Below are 25,756 nucleotides of genomic sequence, written 5' to 3' on the forward strand. Positions count from 1 at the left end.
GTTGCACTCTTTCTTATGTACTGTTGTCAGGGATACAGGGATAGTTCATGCAAATATGTTGCACATTCTTTCTTATGTACTGTAGTCAGGGATACAGGGATATTTCATGCAAATATGTTGCACATTCTTTCTTATGTACTGTAGTCAGGGATACAGGGATAGTTCATGCAAATATGTTGCACATTCTTTCTTATGTACTGTAGTCAGGGATACAGGGATAGTTCATGCAAATATGTTGCACATTCTTTCTTATGTACTGTAGTCAGGGATACAGGGATAGTTCATGCAAATATGTTGCACATTCTTTCTTATGTTCTGTTGTCAGGGATACAGGGATAGATAAATGATTTACATGTCAAAATGTTGTGTACATTCGTGTGAAAAAATCCATAGAATCGACATTAATCATTGAAAATAAATAATAAAATAATTAATAAAGAAAAGACACTTACTGACTGGAAAATTGTAGAGTTGCTTTGCTACAAACCATAATTTCACAGAAATTAGAGTTATACAATAATCTACATATGTTTTTCCCTGACCAGGGACAAGAGACCAGGCTTCTGGCAAACATTTATTATTGAAATATTTTTACCAACTCACTGCCTCTATTTCTCCCCTATACAACCACTGTGCATCCTAAATTTGTTTTTATTAAATTTTCAGCAATAGTAAGTAGTAAAAAAAGTAAGATTAAATTGCTGAATCCCAGTCCCTGTCCCTGTTGATTTGCTTGGTAAAAATATTAAATGCCGCACAGTAGCAATGCAGTCAGGGGAGCTGGAATGAGAAATATAGAATTAATTGCATGTTGATAGTTAAGCCTCAATATAACAAATATTTTAATATTATTATATCTAGTAAATTGATATCTGTATCGACTCCAAAATGAAATTTTCATTTTTTTGCATAATAAATATACTTTATTGGCGTGCACAGTGATTCACAAAAGGGTCGTGAAAAATTTTGAGGTCTAGTTTATAACTACAAATTTAAATATTTATTTTTATTTTCAACCCTTTTCGTTTTCTTTTACATATTTTAATAAAACTAACCTAAATATTTATTGAAGTTTAAACCAATAATTGATTTAAAACCTCAATCAATTATGTTAATGTTTTTTCTCGTATTCATTCGAATCCGGTGGATAGGAACCGGTTCTCATCCATACGAAAAAACTATGTCTAGCATCGTATTATATCCAGCTTTCTTCGAATATAAAAATGTACAATCATAAGATTAAAACCAGTTTTTTTAGCCGGTGCCTTCGGCACCACGGGGCTAAAAAAACTAGTTTTAATCTCATAATTGTACATTCTATATCCCGTTTATAATACGATGCGAGAAATAACTATTATTACATTTTATTATTTAAGTTTTATTAGATTTAATTATAATTTTGTAACTTATTGAACTTTATTAGCATATTCAAGGGAGGTAGGGACAATAAATCACACTGAGTGGCGTACGAGCCGAAAGGAGCATTTGTATGTGATGACATTAGGTGTACGGAAGTATTTATTCTCTTCAGATACTATATCCCTGTTATCCATGGGTGTATGTGATGATATTAGGTGTACAGAAGTATTTATTCTCTTCAGATACTATATCCCTGTTATCCATGGGTTTATGTGATGACATTAGGTGTACGGAAGTATTTATTCTCTTCAGCACAAAGTAAAGTAATTAGGACGATAAAATTTAGTTGCAACTTTCGTACATCTACTCACCCAATAATTACCAGCTACCAAAGGCACTACTTCCCCTGTATTTCTGATTATAGCTGATTTATATGTTTGGTAACTAATACAGACAACTAACATTTCAAATGATTGACTATTGTGCCCAAAATAATGTAGCTCTTACTGTTTATAAGCCAAGTATGCTATACGGGTGACAAAGCAGTAGTAGGTATTTTTAAACTCAACAACTAGAAATTTGATTGCATGACGCTAACTTAAATACCCTAACAAAAAATACTTATGCATTGTGCCTGTTTGTAGGTCAAGGCATCTACTCTATTATTTATATTTCTGTAACAATGTCTAAAATCAGCATTACAAACCTTAAAATTATATCTAGTCGACCGTAATTATTATATATGACTTAATTACTTAATTACTCAAAAAATATCTTAGTTAGTTCCATGTTCACAATAATTTTACACTTAGTAGCACAGCTACTCTATAGGTTACTTCAACTAAAAAATAGTTTTTTTATAACATCGTATTATAGACAGTTTTACATGGATTGTAAAAGTGAAAATTATATTATTAATTCCAGAAGGCAGGGCTAAAAAACTAATTTTATGCGGATATAATTAATAAATTAATAATGTTTTTTAGATGTTTCCTTAATTAAAAATCCATTTTATGCCCTTATAAATGCATAGTAACTAATTAGGCTTTGAAAAGACACATATTCACACACACACACACATACACATACTAATGCACAGCACAACCTTACTAATAATTGCACAAGTTAAGTTGTGTGTGTCTGTATGTGTGTGTGTATGTGTTTGTGTGTGTGTGCATGTTTATTGTGTAAAGAGCTACTTCCTAATTAGTGCTTGTACTAAAAGCGAAGCTTCTTTCCTAACAAACACTACTTTGTACATCAGTATGTCTTCCAAAACCTATATTTTTCTTCAAGAAGGAATTTTGCCCGTTGGGACATGTTTTAGATGATTTAGAACTATTTCTGTTTAAGAGCACTTCTAAGACCAACATTTCAAAGATTTTAAGTTTACACAAACGTTATAAAATTAAATTCGATTGAACTAGAATAAACTTTAATTTTCATAACTGAAAATATTATTTTTATATAAAGTACGGTTTATTCATATAAATTTTCCTTATCGTTTTCACATGTTTCGTAGATTTTTATAATTTTTGTAGATTTTTTTTATTAATTTTGCATTTTGATTTTTTAATAAACAATTATTTTTTTAGGTATGTTTTATTTATGACTATGAGAATTTGCTGTCGAAATAGCAACGATGATTGTAAAATGGCCAAAATTCACGTTTATCGTTTTGAAGAGATTTACTTTAAAAGATATGTGTACTGTTTTACATTCGACATACTTTAGTATTTTTTCCAAGAAATTTATAAACTTACTTCGTTTTAGTTCAAAAATATTTTGAATTTATATACGTTACATAACTTAAAAATAAATATTCCGAGTGTTAAGATTTCGAGCAAAATCTGAAATGTTCAGCAGTTTCAGTTATCTTGTTAGACAGACAGATGGACAGACTTGTTTAAAGCTACTCTTATTTAAGCTTCTTAATTTGTCACTAGGTTCAAAATAAACTTATTGCATAACAATGACAGTTAGGCCCATGACAACATTTCTGAAAAAAAAAGTAAAATACTGCTGATATTGATATGGATTTTAAATTTTTCAATATAAAACAGGATATAGCTTTATAATGTAGCTTTTCATTGGTCCTGGGAAGGTTTCTAACTATTTTGGAGGGAGGATACAAACCACTTTCCCAAGAGAAATCACCAGTAAAGAAGATTACCTCCCACAAATTTTTACTTTTGAACTAACATTGAAAATGGGATAGGTTCGCTACAAAAGAAAATAGTTTAGTTCGTGATGTTTCATAAGTTTTCTTAAACTATTTATTTGTTTATAATTTTATTTTATTTTTTATTTTTTTAATAAAATTACATACAAGACTTTTATAAACAAGCATGTTTTATAAGTATGATCTAGTCTCTTGGCTCGTTTAAGACAGGCGTATGGTTGTACTTAATTATATTTTAAGCTCCATTGAAAGCCAAAAGCTTATAGTACAACTAACAAATTTTTCTGAACGAATATCTCAAATAATTAGAATACCTTGCTGTCTAATTAAGTTATATTTGTCAACAAACAGTTAAGTATTATTTACCTAATTATTTCAACTTAAAAATGTAATTTCCCCTTTACTTCTTCCTATTATCTTAGTAAATCCTTTTTGAAATAAAATAATAGTTATTTATCGCATCGTATTATAGACTGCTTTCCGCGGATATTAAAATGAAAATCTATTAGATTAAAACCTGTTTAGTTAGCCCCGACCGGCTGAAGGCTAACAAAACTGATATGAATTTTATGATTTATATTTTAAAATATTCGTGGAAAATGGTCTTTAATATGATACTATACATGGTTTTCAGTCAGGCTGAGAACCGGTTCTGATTCAGCGGATATTAATCGGTTTCGAAGCCACACTGGAAAAATATTTTCCATAGACACAACACCTGCAAAGGAAAACTACGAAGCTTCTATGAAAGGCACTAGTTTTATTTTATCTTTCAAATTAATATACACACCATTACTAACATTTTGTCATTTTCCAAAGCAAATCTTTTACCATATCTTATGAAAGAAAAGTTTGAAGTGTTCTACAAATTTTAAACATTTCAATGTTAAGGCTTGCAGAGTCGCTTTACTACTAGAAATATATATCTCCATTATATAATTACAACATACACACACACACTACCTCACAAAAAAGCAACCATTAACAGCCTACGGCGGTTGGTAAGCGCAGCGGTTGTTTGGTTGTGGGTTGTTGGCTAGCGTTAATTCAAAACTACTAATACAATACTAAAATTTTAACAAAAATATATATTGACTTGCTTATATTAGAATCTAATACTTGATTGAAATTCACGCTAATGTTGTCAGTTATTAAAATTTTTTTGTCGATATAAAAAAAACATTAAAATTGTGTCAACATCATACTTTTAGGCCAATATTTAAAGTATTAGGTTAGAAATAGAGTTAAATTTTAAAAAGTTTGGGTTTCGTATGAGCACCAAGGGTTGAGTTGCAGTTATCTTAGGGGCATGATTATAAATTAGATCTTATTACTGGTTTCATTTAATGAAAAAGTAAATCCTAAATTTATTCACTTTCAATGATTTTTTCCAATACTTTATACTGGTATTAACAAAATACTTTGCCTGAAGACTATGAGAAGCTTTCTTGAAAAGCACAAACATTGCTTGGTTTCCTTTTAGTATTTCCATTATTTATTTGATATGACCGTATAAGTCCTTGTTAATAGAAATGCTCCTCTATAATTGTGGTATGTCAGTCTTTAAGTCCATCCTTTGGTCACAACGTATTTCTCGTGTTTTGAAAACTTTTAATGCTATGCTGCTTATGGACAATGCTGTTCTTTTTATTCAAAACATTTAAAAGTACAAAAGCTTTGTAAAGAAAAATATTATAATAGAAACAAGGGTATTTGTGTCCATAGATAACGCAGCAATAATATTTTAACCAGTTTCATTTGTGATAAAAAAATTATTAGACAATTTTTACAATTTGAATAAACAAAAAAATTAAAAATACCTTTATTCCGTACTATTTTTGACGGACGTACAGACGAGTGGACAGATCCAAGTAATAGAGAAGCTGTTATATTAAAAAGGGCGTTGTTTTTTATTAATGTTTCGCCTAATTTTAATTTATAGTGCTTTACCACCAAAGCGTGCCAGATGCAGGGACAGGACAATCGAAATTAAACGAATCTGGCCCAAGATTTAAATGTGAAATTCTTACATTGTTATTCAATTATTGAAGTGAAGAAAAGAAAAAAAAAAATTGTATTGTCCTTCAAGACAGAACTTCAACTGTTTAGTAATAAGAATAATCAGAATAGAACTAATTTATATTGACCTTTGAGGGCGACTAGGGCCGAGATTCGAACCTATAACCAACCACGCCGAGAACCAGCGGATGCTCAACTTTTTATGCTAGTCACGGGTTTTATCTAATCAACAATTATGCAAATCTATCATAGGGGAATTTGCTTTCTTTGGTGGTAAAACTCTCTTTGTTTCTTGATGGCATATGCTTTTTAATAACCCACCGTCCATACACAATTTTAAAGATACTATTTACCACAGTGTTACAGAAGAATATAGAATTAGCTACCCTGCTACTCTGCTGTCATACTAGTGTGACTTTTAGACTTTATGCTCTACCTTTCTCTTTAAAGCCATGTGCCTTGCTTTTCCTCTAGGCCTAAAACTACTGCCTATTGGCATATGCCTTTTTACCCTGCCCTTTTTGCGGTCAGCGAAAAGGGTATCAGAAAAATTTAGATATTTTTACGTTTACTCCAACATTTGTGTCAGGCATATTTGATCATAATTTTAAAAAAAAATGAATTTATCAGCACCTATATTGTACTAAGCATAAAATATAAAAAAACACTTATTAAAGAAATCTTAATTTTAATTTGTAGAAAAGTTTGAAAATAATATCTAATATTTTGTGGGTTTTTTTTGTTTCTTCATTGATTTGACAATGAAGATCAAATTTTTAAAATATTTTTTTGTAGGTTATATTGCATTTACTTTTATATTCATTCCTGACATAACCCAACCCCTTTTTATTTTCTCTCTGTCTATTTTTCTGCAAACTGCCTCTTTTTCTTAGCCTCGCGCTATGCCTTACCTTTTCGCTATCTTCGTTTTTGCAAGGGGGGGGGGGGCCTACAAAAAAAAAAAAAAATTTGCTATTTTAAAACAATTGGGAAAAGAAATACTCAAATTGCGTTATCATCAAACTTTTTATTCAGTCACCAAAATAGTATCACATGCATTGAAAAAAATTTGTGAAAATAATAAACTTTATTTCAATAATCATGAATCATGATTGGTAGTAAGAAAAGAGGATATTTATAGATTTTAAACTTTTGCTTTTTTGTAGCCCGTATATTATTTTGCAGATTGCTTTGTGTCTATTTAATCAGCCTTAGATGGTACCGAAAACTTTTAATTTGTCTAGTATGACATCTGAACTGATACCTTTGCTAGCCTGCTAGTGTGTTGTCACACCCTAGTTAATAATGATGTATTGAAACTGCTTTTCTTAAAGCTTATTTAAAAACCTTCAAAATTTAAGATAGATAGATAGATAGATAGGTAGGTAGAATAGGTGGGGATAGAAAGAAAGATGGATATATATTTATATAAAAAATTGTTGTATATGTATATAAAGTGATATAAGATAGTAAAAAAGAGAGAAAAAGAGAAAGTTAGATATACATAAATGTATAAAAATATATTAAAAATATAATTAGAAAGTAATTTTGATAGATAGATTTATTAAAATATAAAAATAGATAGATAGATAGTCGAATCAACCCACCCAACATCGATACAAGCCAACAAAAACTTTTGAATGATTCTCAATTCTTTAAATGTACTTCTTTAAATGGATTAAAATGCTATTAGTCATTATTTCTTTGGTCTTAATTGTTTACTTGTGGTGGCTTTCATGGAGTAGGATTAGCATTAGCATAAATAATTATTAGACCAGGACAGAGAAAGACGTATATAAGGATTACTGGTTATGACACATTTTTTCTCCCAAATTAGTTTGTGTTAAATTAAGACTTGGGCAGCTGATTCATTAAGCTGATTCTTATAAATCCATTGATAATTTGATAAAATATACATTATACATAATCTTTAAAAATTAAAAAATTGTTTTTAGTATGGTCTCTATTTTCATACATACATGTTCTACAATTAATTTTTCCATAAACCTTTCTCTCTCTTTGTGGATAATAAAAAAAGAAAAGTAAATAAATATATAAAGAATAAAGATAAATTAATGAATGAATGATTGGTCTTTATTGTATCTTGGGTTAAGATAATAATGAATATCATAAACAATATTAAAACCAAACTAGATAAAAAATTTCTTTAAAAAAAACGTGCATTTTCGTTCTTTTGATAGATTATTTTTAGGTTTACTTTTTTTTTACAAATATTGAAATATAAAATAGAAATCTTGAAAAAAGAAAGCGCAGCAATTCTATAACTCTACTTCCATTTTGAATATGTTTTTTAGCAAGTTTGGCATGATAGAATATGGTGATTTATAGTTAGATTAGGACAACTTTTTAAAGCGATTTCCCAACAGATAAACTGCTGGAAGATGTCGATGGCAAATTTGTCTAAATTTTCAGCTTCGCTTTCAGCATATTTTTAATCTTATTTGTCAGTGCTTAAGTCAATTTTTTAAAATCATTATTATTTTCAGGTTAGTTTTGCCTACAGAAACCATTGCCAACCCAAAATGAGAAAATAATTAGCCCTGCAGATTTCTCCAAAACCATAGCCCTGTTGCCCTGCCATGTCTGTACTCGGGGGAGGAGGGTCAGGTCCCCCCTACACTGGCCAGGAAGAGGAGGATGGTGTTGACTGTAGCCCTGCGGGGCTCCAACAGGATATGATGGCGGCTGCTACTCAACTTCAGGAACAATATACTTGTTTAAAAAAAAAAAAAATGGTCTAGATCTAAATGAAATATTAACATGGATATTTATAGATTTTAAGATACGATACTTGTATGTATGGCACAGCGGATCCAGCGCAAATTAATCCGTTTCGGCACCATACTGAAAGGCTATCTAAATTTATTTACATCTAATTGTCATTAAATTAAGTTTTCATTATGAAAATTTGCATAAAAACAAAATTAACAATGTTAATTATTCGTAAAAACAAAACTTTTAATGTAATTTTGTAAAATAAACTTCCTCTCATATGTTAAAAAGTAAATATACGTATCATGTATAATACAGGGTGTCCTAAAAACTGCATGTTTTTGAGAAATGTAGAAATTAAAATATGTATTTTTTACAGTTTTTACGATCAATTATTTTAAATAATGACCTAAATAAAATGTTTTTTTGTATGAAGCATTTAGCTATAATTTGCTTTGTCTGACCATCCAACAGTCTGTTCGTTACGGGTAATGCTGTTTACTCGGCAGCTATTTAAGATAGACTGCTGTGATTTTTGGTGAGGGTTCCCTTTATCGATTAGCATTCAGTATATGATTTAATTTGTCCGTCGGTCATGCATTAAAAATATATTTCAGAAAGTTTTGATGATTTCTATGTTATGCATATTTATCAAATGAACATTTTCTCTATTACTATTGTTATTGGTCTCTGCTTGTGGATGTTGTCATTCTTCTTATAATAGTCTTAGTTTAAATGAAAAATGAATCATCCAGAGTTTTTTTGAGGCACCCTAGTTTTGTATTTATATGTAAATACGTGTAGAATATTATAGAAAGTCATTTCCGTTTTTTACAAACATTATAATGTAAAACTTTTACTTTTTTGCAAAGTATTTCAGCTAAACTTGTAAATTATGAAGATACTCTGTAAATTTTATTTATAATAACTAGAAAATATAACAAGGACAATTACGTAAATAAGTGACGGAACAAGAGTTGAATGGAGATTTCACTACGATAAAACTCTTTGTTAAAACCTTTTCTGAAAGGAAAAAATATTTCCTTCTTTTGATATTGAAAACTGTTAGGGGTGACTGACGAACTTATTAAATTTACCTACCCCAATTATAGAATTGCTACACTTCTATATTCCAAATAAAATCAAAGTATAGATATCAATTTCTTAATATGATTTTAAACACAAAATTTACTCTGCTTTGTGGATTATCAGACTGTGGATTATCTTCCAGTTCTCTAGACCTGCAGAAAAAATTACAATTGGAAACAATAATTTTTTCATATAAATATTTTTGGGTTTAAGTGCAAACAAAATACTGAATTATTTATTTTAAGCCTAGAGTTGGGTTTTTTGTTCCATGGCTACTCTTTAATAAGGCTTTATTTGTACGTTTTTTTGAATTTTAACTTTTTGATAATCTTAAATGTCCTAAAACTGTAGTACTGTTTACTGTTCTTTTTTCAACTAAAATATTGTTGATTTTTGTTGTTGTGCTAAACATAAACATAAATATCCTTGATATTTTATTTACATTAATATCCATCAAAATATTTACCTTTTCATATTTTAAAGGGATAGTTCTATGAAGTGTATTTAAAGAGTTAAGGTACTTAGAGTAGTGAACTTTTATATGTCTTAGTAGAATATATTAGGCATTGGATAGATATGATTATATGTTAAAGAATTTTTAACATTGACCAGACCAAACTTCTTTTATTTGACAATATCGAAAAAAGTTAAAGAGATTTGCCACATAAATTACATGAGAATGGTCTATTTTTTTCCAAATATGTATAGCCAAAACACCAATTTTAGATAATCTTTTTCCACATATTTCACAAGAGTTATAAAAAAATTTAACAGGGGTTCCCCTTGGGACAAGTTACTTAAAAAACATAATAAATTACATCCAGTTCACTATAGGACAGGTTTTCTATAGATTCTTTTTAAAAAAATAAAGAAAACCGTCCGGTTTCCTTACAATATACAATTACACATTATCTCAAGCGGAAATACCAACTAACCATACAACATGTATATATATAAAAAAAGACCATTCTCATGTAATTTATGTTGCAAATCACTAACTCTTTTAGATATTGTCAAATAAAAAAAGTTTGGTCAGGTCAATGTTAAAATTCTTTATCACAATCATATCGATCAAATGCCTAATATATTCTACTAAGACATATAAAAAGATCACTACTCTAAGTACCATACTGAATATTTTATTGGTCATTCTTTGTTGTTATGTGTATTTTGTTGTATAAAAAGTTTAAAGTTCTATTAACTAGTAAATGCTATCTAAAGTTGTATTTATGACAAAAAAGTTTTTGCCATATATAACACACAACGAAGTTGAAAATAAAAATAAAAAACTCATTTTTTAAGGAAAATCCCTGGTAAAATCTCTTAATTTTAATCAATAACTTTATATTATGCACTACTACGTTATTTAAAATAGAAAAAACTTACAGTTCACTATTTTTTTTTAAATGCACTTCGTGAAACTATCCCTTTGAATTTAAATATAAAATATACAAATACGATGATTATGAAACTAAATGGTTTAGGTACAGTATTATTGTGATTAAACTTAAGCAGACAAGTATATTTGTTTCTTCTAGATGTCCCAGAATGAACCAACAAGCAGTAGTAGTGGTATCAACTATGCTTTTGCCGCTGGTCCCTCAACATCAGCTGCGGTAGAATTGCGCGAATCATTACCGCGCGCTGAAAACCCAATTCTTGCCTCACACAAGGGTGCGCCGCCGCCATATTCCGCCCTCAAAATGGGACAAAGTTCTACATTGGCGCGGCGGGCGAATCCTGGAAATTCTGGTGTTGTCGGCAACATGCTGGACGCCGAAAACAGCCGCGGGCATTGCTCAGAGTTGGACCTACCGTCGTACGACCGGCTGCCTGTGAACGCGCGTGCCGGCGACCAGTCACTGCACCGGCCAGACTCAGTGATAACTACCTCCAGCATTGTGAGCAGTGAAACGGGTGATAGTCTACCAGTGAACCAGCCATCCTCTACAGCCTCCTCGCTGTGTCCGCCCATCCCGTCCATTTCCGCCATGCCGGCCCAGCCGGACGTGTACACAATCAGCGGCCTGTACGGCGGCGATATCAGTCACACTCCTGCCATAGCCGACCGTTGCAATAATGATAAGGATATGTCCATCAACGGCCGGACGCATAAACGATCAACGTCTAACGCCACGGCGACATCGATTATCCGTGGGTGTCAGCAGATGACCCACAAACGATCTCACTCGCACACTGTAGGCTACAACCACCACCCCATGCACTATCCCCCGCACAATCACCTTCATGCAAATGTCAACAACTGTCACAGGCGCAACGGCTCTAGCGGGTTTGTTGTTGGGCACCGCCGCACTGCTAGCGGAGCTCTGGTTGATGCACTGGATCAAATGACTGGTGGAGCGCTGGACCTGCATCACCACACTAAAGCCTCGTCCGAATTTCTGCATCACATGGAGGTTGAACGGCGGGCGTCTAAGGCTGACCAAGTAGAAGCTACTGAACTTGAAGAAGATTATGCTGAGCTTAGAGACTGCGGGTACTGGGCCTGCAAGCCTGCCTGTGCCCGTCCCCTCGCCAGCATTAAGGTATTTGTCCTCCTGCTGTCCATGTTGGTGACCCTGCAGCAGGCCCTCTCCTCGGGATACCTCAACTCTGTGATCACAACCATCGAGAAGCGGTACGAGATTCCCTCCTCGATTTCCGGCATTATCGCGTCCATGTACGAAATCGGCAACGTGGGCACTGTGATATTTGTGTCGTACCTAGGTTCTCGCCGCCATATTCCAGTGTGGATAGGAACTGGCGTTATATTCATGGGCGTTGGCTCCATTATTTTTGTGTTGCCGCACTTCTTATCTGATCCCTACAGCATGAGCTTCAATGCCGGACCGAACATGACCGATGAAAACATTTGCAAGATTGACTATGGCAAGCAGTTGACAGGGGAAAGTGTGTTACAACGTCTACAGCGCGGAGAACTGCCCACCCTTGAGACAGATAGTGTAAACGGCCTGTCCTCACCACCTTTGGTTCCACACAACAATCATCAATTTACCCGCGAGGACAATTGTATCAAAGAGGCCAATAAATCCTCTGCTCTACCAATATTCATCTTTATGATTGCACAACTGTTGTTGGGCTGCGGTGGATCGCCGCTGTTCACCCTCGGTACAACATACATCGACGACCACGTGAACCGTGAATCTGCCAGTGTCTACATAGGTTTCATGTACAGCATGGTCGCCTTTGGACCTGTCCTGGGCTTCCTGCTGGGTGCTTATCTGCTCGGATATTATGTTGACACAGGATCATCATTTGTTGAAACAATTGAGATTGATTCCAGCAGCCGACATTGGATTGGCATGTGGTGGGGTGGATTCTTTGTTATAGGCGTGCTAATGATCTTAATCTCCCTGCCATTCTTTGCATTCCCAAAAGAGCTGAAGCGTGAAAAGCGCAAAATTTATCTTGATGAAAAGTATAACAATACTAAAGATGAAACCACAATCAAGCCGAGCAAGAGTAGCACTAAAGCTATTGAGGCTGAAGATGCAGCAGCTCCTGAAGATTATGGCAAGAACCTGAAGGATCTGCCCAAGTGTATCTGGAAGCTGATCACTAACTGGATCTACATGGTGACATGCTTCGGTGCCTGCATGGAGCTGGTGATTGTGTCCGGGTTTATTGTGTTCCTCCCCAAGTATTTGGAGACTCAGTTTGCGCTCAGCAAATCAGAAGCTTCTATGCTTACAGGCAATGGATATATATCAAATATTAATAATATTGTTAAAAAAGCATTTTCTCACAATAATGATGTTTTTTCTGTAGAAATTTTGTATGCCATGTGTTATCCAAGGAGTAGAGGAAAAAAGAGTTAAAACAACACAATTCTTTTACTCATTTTATAGGCTATCTTGTACATAATTTTGGGAATGATTATTTTATCATCCATTGTCCCATCTCTGTATTCCCTTAAATATACTTGTTATTAAAAAAAATCAAACAAAGTTATTAAAAAATGAGAAATATTGTTCTTCAAAAAATATAGAAATAGATAAGTTACCTACTATTAAAGATATTTTGTCAATCCATAAATTACAATAATTTATAATATATCCATAATTCACTAGGCGGAACTGCTATTCCCGGCGCTTGTATCGGCATCTTTCTAGGCGGCTACCTGCTAAAGCGGCTGCAGCTGCGGCCACGCGGCGCCGTTCAGCTGGTGCTGTTGTTCAACCTGTTATGCCTCTGTTGTTATGGAATCTTGTTCTTTTTGGGTTGTAACAATGTGAAGATGGCGGGAGCTACTATGCCTTATAATAGTGATACTAACGAGAGATTTCAGGTAAGCAGCTTCAAATTTTAAGGGGGGTTTTGCAAAATTGTAAAAATTTCATATTGTGTTTTATACTTATTAATTTCAATTTTAATATATGCAATGATATAAAGTAGCAATTTTCTTTTTAGAATGGTTGAATTGCGAAATAAAATTACTAAACTAAAATAAATGAAAACAAAAACCATGTCTGTATTTACAAAGTTGTATTGTTCATATTAAAATTAGAATTTGCCAAGTACATGGACATATTATTTAAAAATATTAAAACTTTTCCCTAAATGTTTTCCTTCAATGCTCTTAACTACATTTTGTCATAATAAATCTATCACTATCCTTCCATGTAAAAAAGGAAAATCATTGTCTGTCCTGATATTTGATATTTTCAGAAAACATGTCCCTGACTTTGTAATTACTTAGAAATGAATGCAAAAAGCAGAAATGTGACAACTAAAATGTCTTTCAAGCTTAAAACTTCATACAAGACAACAACAATAAATGAGTGTTTTGCTTAAAGTAAGGTTCCAAAACATTTTACATGATCTTATTTGAATAAAATCAATAACAAAAACCTATTCTAATTCTTAAAAAATAATTGAAAGGTGAAAATTATACATACATACATAGTTATTGGCTATTTTTTAAGTTAGTTGTGTTTATTGCAACGAAATGACACCCCCCAAATATTTTATGAAACACAGCAAATTAGGCCCATAGCTTTCTAAAGTTCTTTTGGTGTCCTTACTTTTTGCAAGGAAATATTTCAACCTAACTTTTATAATTATTATTCATTCAATAGTATTTATTAAATAATTTACTCTAAACAAAAGAATATTTTAGCGCTAAATGTAAAGAATCCGAATGTCTATAAGGTTATTTTTAGGGTTGATTCCTAGATTAACAGGCTCTTCTAGTAACTACTTCCTGACAAAGATGATACCATTAAAAATTATTGTGTTTCTGTTATCCATTTAAATATGAACCTAAAATTTGTATCTTTGTACTTTAGCTATCCTAAACATCACCAGAGCGTTTGTAAATCGGATGATCACAAAAAAACTTGTTTTTAATTGTTTTTGGGCAAAAAGTAAAAACAAATTTAGTTTGAAAATCGTAAGATAAAGCTTGACACATGTTTTGTATGAAGATGTACTTTTCAAGCACATTTTTAGAAGCATAGGTTCTCTGTAAGTAAAATACAGTGTTTGTCCGCCAGTAATAGTCACAATTGTATATCTAAAGCACTGTAAGTGTACTATCTATAGTATAGTAGTATAACAATTAACTCTTATTTTGGGTCATGGAAAGAAAACAAAGTTACGGGTTTCATCGTATTTTCACAGTAGCTTTTGAAAGGTTATTTTAGGATAGGTTAGGTTAAGTTAATGTTAATGATTGCCCCGCAGTGTTAGAAATATGCTCCGCCGGGCTAGAGCCTCCCACAGGAGCTTGTGATATTACGATGAAACCCGCAACTTCGTTTTCTTTCCATGATCCGTTATTTTTATGGTATCCTGTTTTTATGAGCTACATATACACATAATTGCCCTTGTTTTAAATTATCTTTTTAATTCAAATCATATTTTCATTACTTTTTAGACATTTTAGCTCATTATATGTTTTTGATGTATAATGTAGTATACAGATTATGTTTTTCTTATAATTCTTCATTTTTAATTTCTTAAATCACATATTAATAACTTACAACTCCAAGCTTGAAAGAGGTTCTTACACACATCTACAGAGTAGCTTTGCATCCGAAAATTAGCATAGCAACATATTTGTAATCAAAAATTTTAAAATGTGCAAAATATTTATTGAAATATGATCAAAATCTGATACATCTAATATCCAAATAAGATTAGCATACTTAAGTTTTATATTTTGAAACTTTTTTACAGGCGCTTCCACAGTGATATGACAGAAGGGGGGGGGGGGGTACCGGGTGCAAAAATGTACAAATGGTTAGGTATCACATTAATTTCAGTAATCTGAACATGTTAACTTTTCACTATAACGTTATCTTGGCGATCCTCACAAAAAATGTAGCACATATTTAATATTGTTTTTGTTTATTTAAACACGAACTAAAAGAATGACATACATACGTAAGAAATGTATCTTCATATCATAATTATACAATTATTTCTTAGATACAAAAAAAAACTTATTTTTATAGACAAAGAAAAGTAATAGAAAAACCTCATTTTGAAGCATATAGATCTGAAGCATTTTATTGATTCCCGAGATCTTTAATTACAAAGAAACAAATAAAAGTATTACTAAAATTATCAAACTTATTTAAAAGTTGTATACATTTCTATTAATTCTAAATGAATCCAGGAAAAAAAGGGGGGGGGGGTAGATTTGTCTAAAACCATCTCAATTCTAATATTTTCAAATTTAATAGCCTAATACCATCACGGGACCTATGTGAAGCATCCTTAAAATGGAGACATCAAATGCTTCAAGCCATTTCTTGAAGGACAAAAAAAACCTTACAACTTTATTTAATTACTAGCAGCTCTAAAGGAAAGTCAACCTCCCCCCCCCCCCCCCCCCCCGGCCCCCAGTACAATTTTAGTTTTAAAAAGAAAAAGTAGAAAAAGAATTGGAAGTATTTTTTTCTATGAACGATTTTTCTCGGGAGGATGGTAGTACCCTCCCCCAAAATTAAGGAGAACCATATCAGTACAATGATTTCAAAGACACACAAACAGTGAAGACCAGCATCCCGTTACTTTTAAATAAGGATATTATAATTCTTAAAGAATAAAACTTTTCTTTTCCTCTAAAATATTTGATAAATAATAAATATCTTTTACAAATCATTGACAACAAAAAGAAGACATTTGCTTCCTACTTGATTTATCATAAATTTTAAACCATTTATTATCTATGGTTTTAAACTTTTTATCTTTTTTTTTACAAATTGAGAAGGAATTATTTTTGTTTTAACAAAACAGGGGAAATGTAGATTTATTTAGCAAACGCGTTTCTGGCCCCTGGAGAGAGCTCTTACCCTTCGGGGCTTTTACTGTTACTCAACATAACCTAACCTAAAATAAAAATCCATTTTTTTCAATAGATTACAATCTTATTTATTATCAACTATTACAGTTAGGGAGTTGAATCCATTTTTATAGAAGCAGAAACATAATCTATGATTATGGTTTGGACCCTCTAAAACTGTAATCTACCTTTCCACTTTCCCCTCTCTTGGTGAAGATATCTTCAACGCCGATACGATTTTTGAAATGTAAGATTCTACTTTCCCTTCTCTTGGTGAAGATATCTTCAACGCCGATACGATTTTTGAAATCTACCCTTCCACTTTCCCCTCTCTTGGTGAAGATATCTTCAACGCCGATACGATTTTTGAAATTTAAGATTCCACTTTTGCCTCTCTTGGTGAAGATATCTTCAACAAGAGAGACAAAAGTGGAATCTTATATTTCAAAAATCGTATCGGCATTGAAGATATCTTCACCAAGAGAGGGGAAAGTGGAAGGGTAGATTACAGTTTTAGAGGGTCCAAACCATAATCATAGATTATATTTCTGCTTCTATAAAAATGGATTCAACTCCCTAACTGTATTATTTTTAAAGTTAAAGCTAGAACACCAAAAATTAAGTTCTCACTTCCTGTGAAGAAGCGTGAGAACTAAGTTTTTTACTCATTCAAATCTTACCTTCTGTGCAACCTTTAATATTTATAAGATTAATTATTTTAAGATAAATTACCCTTAAATTTTTTTGGAATTATGAAATCTTTGGTAAAATAAATGATCCAACATTATACACTTAAGCAGTTTCTGTACGTGCTTCTTTGAATGAGGATGTGTGGGGATAAGCAGATTTTAGGCTATTTATTGGAAGGGAGGGTGGTATTAGTTGAAAGAAAAAAACATACAATATTTGTTCTTTTATCACAATTGGTGTGATACTTATTAACCTAATCGTCCTTGCTTTGAAAAGGAATTATTTATCATCAAATAAAAGGATGACTTCTTCTTTTTCAATAACATATACATTTCACACTTACACATACACACACAAACACAAACACACACACATTTTTCTCTTTTTAAAATTACAAAAATAGATTATCATTTTACTCCAAAATAGGTAAAGCATTCATTTTTCATGCGAAGCATCATAACAAATAATTGTTTTTCTTTTTTCGCTCTTTTTTTGAGCTTTTCGTCAATCTTTTTCTCTCTATCATTTTTATCTTTCCCTCTCTCTCTCTCTCTTTCTTTCTTTTTTCCCTCTCCTTTCCTTTATTTATCTCTTTTTATCCAAATCATTATTTTTCCTCTCACAATGTTCACTATACATATATGCATAACTTTATGTCTTTCCTCAATTATCTTTTATTTTTTAAGTGTAATATTCCTAAATGAATCTGGTTATCCTTGTATTTTTTCATTTTTGTCATTTTTCCTTTGTGATTTTAATGCTATTAATTCTATCTTTGTCGAAAAAGGGGACGTTGATATCAAAAAATTTAAGAAGAATGTTTCATGGTGTTTCTCTTTTCAAAAAAGTTAAAAACCTTCCTAATATGCTTTACACTAAAATATCGTTCCAGTGATAAGCGAGATTTTTACAATACAGACAGTTCAAAGACACACAACCTGTCACTTTTATATAAGGAAATATATAAAAGTAAAACTATGTTAGACCAAATTAATTAAATTTTTAGTAAAATCTTAATTTGTCTTTAAATATTATCTGTTTAATTTGATAAAGAATACGTGGATATTGTGACAAGTGAATCAAGGTTGCTAATATAGTCCTCAGTTATTGGTCAATACTTTACTCAATGATCAGGGGAGGGGATTAAGTAAAGTCAAAGGGGAAGGGGGGAGTCGTTATATTTTTTAGATGAGAGAAACATTTTATATGGATCTGCAAGAACATCTCACAATATCCACGTATTATATTTCAGTTTATTAGAATGTTGATATCTCCTCCTCACCTGCTATTGACGAGCTTGAAAAGCCAATTGACCTCTCTGTCACTTTTTTCATCTATCTATAATTAAATCAAACATAAAAAAGAGTCTATATACTTTCAGGGATATAATGATAGGACTATTGAAGATAAATTGATATTTACCGTAAAATTATGGCTTTAGCAGTTGGTTAACAGAGGTTTAAAGAGAAAACAGATTATCAGCTGATTTTGACAGTCAATTTGTACTTTGAGGATTTCTATGATTAAAATCGATATTTTTATTGGGGAAATTATATATGCAGAGTTAAATGGGTAGGTTACTGGAAAATAATTTTATCTTTTCTGCCATTAATTATTTACTAGGATAGATCAATGGAAAATAAAATGATATTTCTCATTTAATAAAAAATAAATAATTCTACATGGATAGTTCAATTTAAAATAAATCAATTCCCACCAATCCAACAGAATTATTTTGAGGGTAAAAATAGTGTTAAAATATAGGGTAAAGTTATTTTTTATTTCATTTATTATAGGTATTAAGTTCTTGGTGTAACTATTTGATAGAAGGGAGACATTTTTATATTCCATTGACCTATGATTGTATTTCCAAATGAAATAATCCTTGTTTACCCATATGTTATTTATAAAAACAAATTGGGGTATCAATTTTGAGAGGGGGATTTTCCTATAAGATATAGTAGTTAAATGTGTGTCTGTTTGTGTTTGTTAACAAAGATCTCTAAAATGGCCAGAAAAATTTATGTACAATTATAAGGGAAGCTTTGATTTGTTCCTTGATAAGTTAAAATCCCCCCCCCAAAAAAAAAAAAAAATTGGGGAATAATATTTTAGCTTTTTCATATTTATGGAAAATTCCATAATATTTTGCTATGAAACTCAATTATTAGAAGATAAAAACCTATTTAAAACTAGAATCTTAACATTTTATTCTTTAAATTGATAATATTTAACTTAACAATAACGCTCTTCTAATAATGATTTCATAAAGAATTAAGAATTAATAATTATGTTTTATTTCAGGTAAGAACTAAAGAAACGAGTATTACAGTAAGACTCAAAATTAATCTTTCTTCAATTCTTATTTGGGAAATTATGTCCCCAAAATTTTTAAGCAAACGAATGAGACATCATGTTTATAAATTTTTGGGACTAGTGTAATTTACAGTCCAATGTCCCCTCAGCTCCCCCCTCCCTCTTTCATTTTTATAGCAGTATGAAAAGTTTTCTTTGTAAAGGTTTCTATGGTCTGTTCTATTTTCACCAGGCATACAGGAATGGCTAATGAAAGATAAATTAATTTCTCCATATTTTTTTTTTTTATGTCTTTTGTGTAGATCCAGGGAAGAATAGCTTAACTTTTCTGTCAATCAAAAATAACCGTTCTTTTTCATTTTATTATTACCATAATATTTTCGACTGCAAACATGCAGAAAAATAACTTTATTTGAATAATTAAAAATTTATATGCAAAATATTGTTTCCGAATCTAAAAATCTTCCATTTTTCTAACCCTGCATTCTTATATTCCCTAACTGCAACCACAGTGGTTTAAAGTGATTGATATTCATCATTATAACAGCACATTTTAAGATTACCTAAGGTATATATTGTACTATCTTGCTTTGGTATATAATAACTCTAATAACCACTGCCCTTAATGCAATATAGGATTGCAGTTTGTCTATATAATAGATATATAAAGTCTAGATGATAAATCCCTAAATTGGACCAATAGGAACACAGTGTAGTTACAATCCGACTGCATTGTGTGTGTGTGTGTGTGTGTGTGTTTATGTATGTGAGTGTTTGTGTGTGTGAGTGTTTGTGTGTGTGTGTGTGTGTGTGTGTGTGTAATTGTGTTTGCACATAAAGGATGGACAAATGGGCGTTGCTACTGATTATAATATGTCACATAATTTAGATAGATAGATTTTATTAGGGTGTGCCCTCACTTCCGCACGTCATCTGGACCTGCATAATATATAGTGTCCCATAGAGTTGTGCTTGGGGCACTTCGCTCTGATTTGGTTTGGTTTGGTTCAAGCCCCCCCCCCCCCCCCTTACTTTTAATTTGCACTTGGTTGACAAATACTGTCGCAATTTGTTAGAAAATTTTTACGCAACCTTCCTTGAGATATCCTTAATTGTACTAAGGAGGGTGGTTTGTAGGTAGGAAGTTAGGATTCTAACTATTAAGCAACTTTAATCGTGCTTTGCCTTCTCCATGCTTTTCATTCATATGACAGTGGCATTAATTATGGTTGCTTAATATGGAACTCCTGCCAAACGTTAGACCAGAGTGAGCTTCTACGAAAGTTACTTGTTATCTTTAATGCAACATAGAATGCACTCAGCTGTATGCGAAACTTACCAATCTAAGATTGGCCAAAGAATTCTCACCTACAATCTTCGTGTGTATCTAAATCCTAACATCAAAGGAATATACATGCACTTGCACATTATTACAACAGCTTTCACTACTCTTTACCATTTGCATAATTTTTATAATTACTCTCGATTTTGACTATTTGCTATTTTGAGGTTGTGTTAATATGCGGAAGTGTATGCACAACAGATAGATTCAATTAGATTTATAAAGATGGATGAATTGATAATTAGAAAGAGGGTGGTATCGGATAGATAGATAAAAACGGGAATAGATAGATATAATCACAAGTGTGAATAGAAAGATTGATATTCAGACAGACAGTTTGGCTTGGATAAGATGTCAAATAAATTTGAAATCCAATATCTGAGGTTTTGCTGATAACACTTTAGATAGTTTCAGATTTCTCATCATTATACAATATACATAGATAGAGGGATAGATAGGCAGATGGATAGATATATAGATGGTTAGATAGATGGATACATACTACATAGATGGATTGATAGTTGATTAGATTTATGGATAGATGGTTATATAGATGGATCGAGAGATTGGATAGACAGATAAAATATCTAAGATTTTCTGATAACTCATAAGATAGTTTTACATTTTGAATATTAAGATAGATGGGTAAGTAGATAGATACATTGATATTTAGATAGGTAAAGGATAGATTAAATTCACAGATGGTAAATTTAAATTAAAGTATTTAAATTATAAAAAAGTAAATGAGTCAGGGATCTGAAGGGATAATACAATGGCCGATAAATTCATGTAAATTGATGATACACAAAATTACCCCTTCTGTAGATTAAATTTTAACACTCAACTTAATACACCAACCAATCAAATTTACTGAAGTCCCCAAAGTTGTTAAGCCAATCAATTAGAAAACGTTATTATAAGACTTTGGGGACTAGTGTAATAAACAGCCCATTGTCCCCTCTCTCTCTGTAAATGAGTGCACAAATGAAATGGTGTAAACTGTACAGATAATATAGATAAATTTAGGTTAATATGGAATTAGTGCAAAACACGAGAAAAAAAATAATTTCATTTGCTGTGCTACATTTTTTACAAAACATATGCATTAGTAGATAGATAAATAGGTATTATAATGAATATGGGATGGGGCTACGACAATAGCAGATAAATAAAACCTGAAGAGTAAAATTATTTTTTTTACTGCCATATAGCTACATCTAGGCATAACATTTAATGTCTAAATTACCTGAAAGAAATTAATTTATGAGAAAGGATATATCTCCAAATAAGTTAATCTCAAAATCATGTATCTACCACATAACCTTCATGTACTGTAAATGATCCCCCATCCTAAAGTTTTACATAAATTTATCGTCTCATCCCTAGAGATCCCTGGATACCATTTATTTTAAGATTTGAAATATAAAATGAGTTTATTATTTCTTAAAATTAGAATAACCTATTAAGATAACTTTAAAAATGTTATCTTGAAAAAGAAATACAATATAGTTGTTGTTACTAATATGTTGTGGTAATTATAGAAAACGCATATTACACTTTTTTACGCTGCATTACCTTTTACATTTTGCTGCCAACAGATCACAGATAGATAGATACCCTGTATAACGTTGTTGCTGTTGTTATATCAACATCAAATTTTTATCATAATTTCACTCATTGGTTTTGAAATGGATGTAGAAAAGACGTGGATATTATAACAAGTGAAAAAATGTCGCTAATTTAGGTTGCAATTTCTCTTTGACTTTTATTGGTCAGTTCGTTCATTCAGTAGGAGGGGATGGGGTGGATCGTTATTTATCCCGTTAAAAGTTTCACTTTATTGCATGATAGTCTGGTGTATTAAGATCAAAGTAATAATAAATCCATTGGTCGATTAAAGTATGGCCTACAGTATATCTACTTAAAATCTCAGCTTATTTGCCAAAAGTCGACATAAACCATCCTAATGACATGTCAGCTTATTACCTCCATGTATAACAGGGAATGTAGATTAAATAATCAGAGCCAGGGATTTGGCACCAAGAGAAAAATTTGATATCTATTTTTCATCAAAAATTATTTATCATAGTTTTTTCTTCTAATTACAACAATTATAGCATGCTATTCTTTATATCTATGTCTGCGAATAGAAAAATGTTTTGTTGGCTCCTAGGCCCTGGCTAACAAAACGTGGATTGTTTCTTTTTTTACAATATATGTTTTTAACTTGAATAAAATCTGTTCAAATCCGGCCCAAATTCTTTCCTAGCCATTTTCGGAAAAATAAAAGAACAAAGAAATATTTTTAAGTGCTTAATTTTTCCCTGAAACAGATAGATAGATGATACTTTTTACGGTACATTAAAGTTACATATGTAAACTATAGATAGATAGATAAAAGTGTAGATAGATTGATTAGTAGTTGGTTATTATTAGATAGATAGATAGATGGAGTGTTTATATATTCTGATTTGTAATCTATCTGTTCCTTAAATAATCTATCCATCTACCTCACTTATTATCACTTTTGATTCCAAATCAAATGTAAATTAGATAGATTAACACTTAGTGAAAGTAAAAGGAGAATGAAAGAGATAGAAAGGAGAAAGAAAGAAAAAGATTTAAAAGAAAAATTTAATTTTTTTTTTTTTTTGGGGGGGGGGTCGATTTTTGAGGAGGTTGGGGGTGTCCCATCCCTCAAGAAAATAGTTATAAACCTTCCCGGGACCTATGAGAAGCTACCCTGTAAAGGAGAACCCGATCGGTTCAGCGGTTAGTGAGATCCTTCGCTACAAACAGACAGACAGATAGACAGAGAGACATCGTTCTACTTTGTATTATAGATTATAATATAAAATTCTGAAAAAATAGTTACAATAAAATATGAAATGGATACCTATCAATACTAAAAAAATTCAGATTATCTTCTCTGTTCTATGGATATTTTTATGAATTCATTCACTGATGGTAATCAGGAAATATTTTGGCTACACAGAAAATACACAAACACACACACACTGACACACACTAACACACATTCACACACTGAAAGTCACACACAATAATAAGATTGTTAGTGTTATGGAAAATAGAAATTTGCATATATCTGTTTATCTACCAACAATAGACTGAAAAAAATAGAGTATTACTTCTTTCCAAAGACGTGACCTAGTAACCTACGACCCAAGCCTAGTTATTTATAGGTTATCTAGATTGTAAAAAAAAGTTTTCAGTGTTTCAGGCACTTCAATATAACACTTTAATTTAAAATACTTAAAAGTATCTCATGTAGCATTTAGGAGCTATACAATGGGAGTGAAAGTTTCCTAAAAACACCTTAATATAAATTTAAGGATTCCCTAAAAAGTTTAATCCAATCGGATCAGACATATTCTGGGAATATTCACAACAAATTTTATCAATCAATTTTCAATAGCAGCTAGAAAGCTCACACTTTTCACCATTTAATTTCGGACAGACGATCAGAGTAAGATAAAAAGTAGTTTCTTTACTAAAGGACTCGAACATTTTGCCAATTTTATAATTTTGTGTGAAACTAGTTATCTATTTTTAATTGTCTATTTCTGTGATGTATATATAATTATTTATGTAGATTATAATTTACATACTTCAGTTACTAACTTTTACTTTACATAGATAGATAGATAAACATATTTTTAAGTAGAACGATAAAAGATAAAATGTTGAAAATCAAAATTTACATATTTCATTAACTATCATTATTTTGGATATTTAGATAGACGGATAGATGTAGAGTTAAACATGAGGAAGATAGACAGATAAACTTTTACTTTATATATTGATTGAGAGATAGGCAGATAGATAGTAGATAAGGCTTATTGCAAGAAGATAGATAATGAAGATTCACATGTAAGTGAGGCAAACCTAGTCACAAAGATAGGCCAAACTATATGAGAAAATGTAAATCTACCTATTTTATTTTAATTAATGTGATCATATTTTTAGGTAAAAGAGTTTCCTAAAAGACTTACAATATAGATTGTTAGATAAAATTTAAATTTCTACAATTAAATGTTAGGTTTGAAAAGATCAGGCAACTGAAACAGTATTTTATGATTGGGGTTGGATTAATTTATCTTCTATGAATGTGTCTCTCTATCTCTTGATGGATAGTTTGCAGTCATTCCACAAATATTTTTGTCAGAAACATTTCTATAACTAAAAACATTTGTACTTAAAACACACACACACACACATACACACACACACACAGCAACCACAGATATTGTTTAATCAAGACTAAAAGAAAAAATCAAGGTGTTCATTAAAATAGGTAAAAAAATAACCTTTTTTTTACTTGGGGATCAATATTTTATTTAAAGACCTTTTTGAAAAGACCTTAGAGTTTTAGTAAAACATTTTTCTTTTTTATTACCATTCTCTGCAGAGAGAGAGGGGACAATGGGCTGTTTATTACAATAGTCCCTAAAGTTTTATTTGGTTATTTGTTCCTTGGCTTAATAACTTTGGGGACACACGTTCACACGTTTCAACCACTAATCTAACGCTACAGAAGGGGTAATTTTGTGTATCATCATTGGGGATGTACTGTACATTAATTTATTGGCAATTGTCTTCTTCCCTGCATTTTCTGTCATTGTCCTCTTTCTTCCTAAAAATAGCTAATTTCTATTTTATTTCACATTGTTAAAGCAACCCCCCAGAATTTTTC

At 31.5% G+C, this 25,756-nt stretch overlaps 1 protein-coding gene across 1 annotated transcript in view; it reads left to right on the forward strand.

Moving 5' to 3' along the window:
- The window catches only part of Oatp30B (Organic anion transporting polypeptide 30B), an 84,806-nt gene that overhangs the window by 13,163 nt on the left and 45,887 nt on the right, over positions 1-25,756 (forward strand). The window contains exons 2-4 of the mRNA XM_080158680.1: positions 8,068-8,281; positions 10,919-13,096; positions 13,474-13,691. Coding sequence (XP_080014806.1) covers positions 8,161-8,281; positions 10,919-13,096; positions 13,474-13,691 — 2,517 coding nt within the window. The 5' untranslated portion in view covers positions 8,068-8,160. The remainder of the gene's footprint in view (positions 1-8,067; positions 8,282-10,918; positions 13,097-13,473; positions 13,692-25,756) is intronic.

Source organism: Acartia tonsa, chromosome 1, assembly GCF_053477335.1.
Source record: "Acartia tonsa isolate MP-2025a chromosome 1, ASM5347733v1, whole genome shotgun sequence".
NCBI classification, from domain to species: domain Eukaryota; kingdom Metazoa; phylum Arthropoda; class Copepoda; order Calanoida; family Acartiidae; genus Acartia; species Acartia tonsa.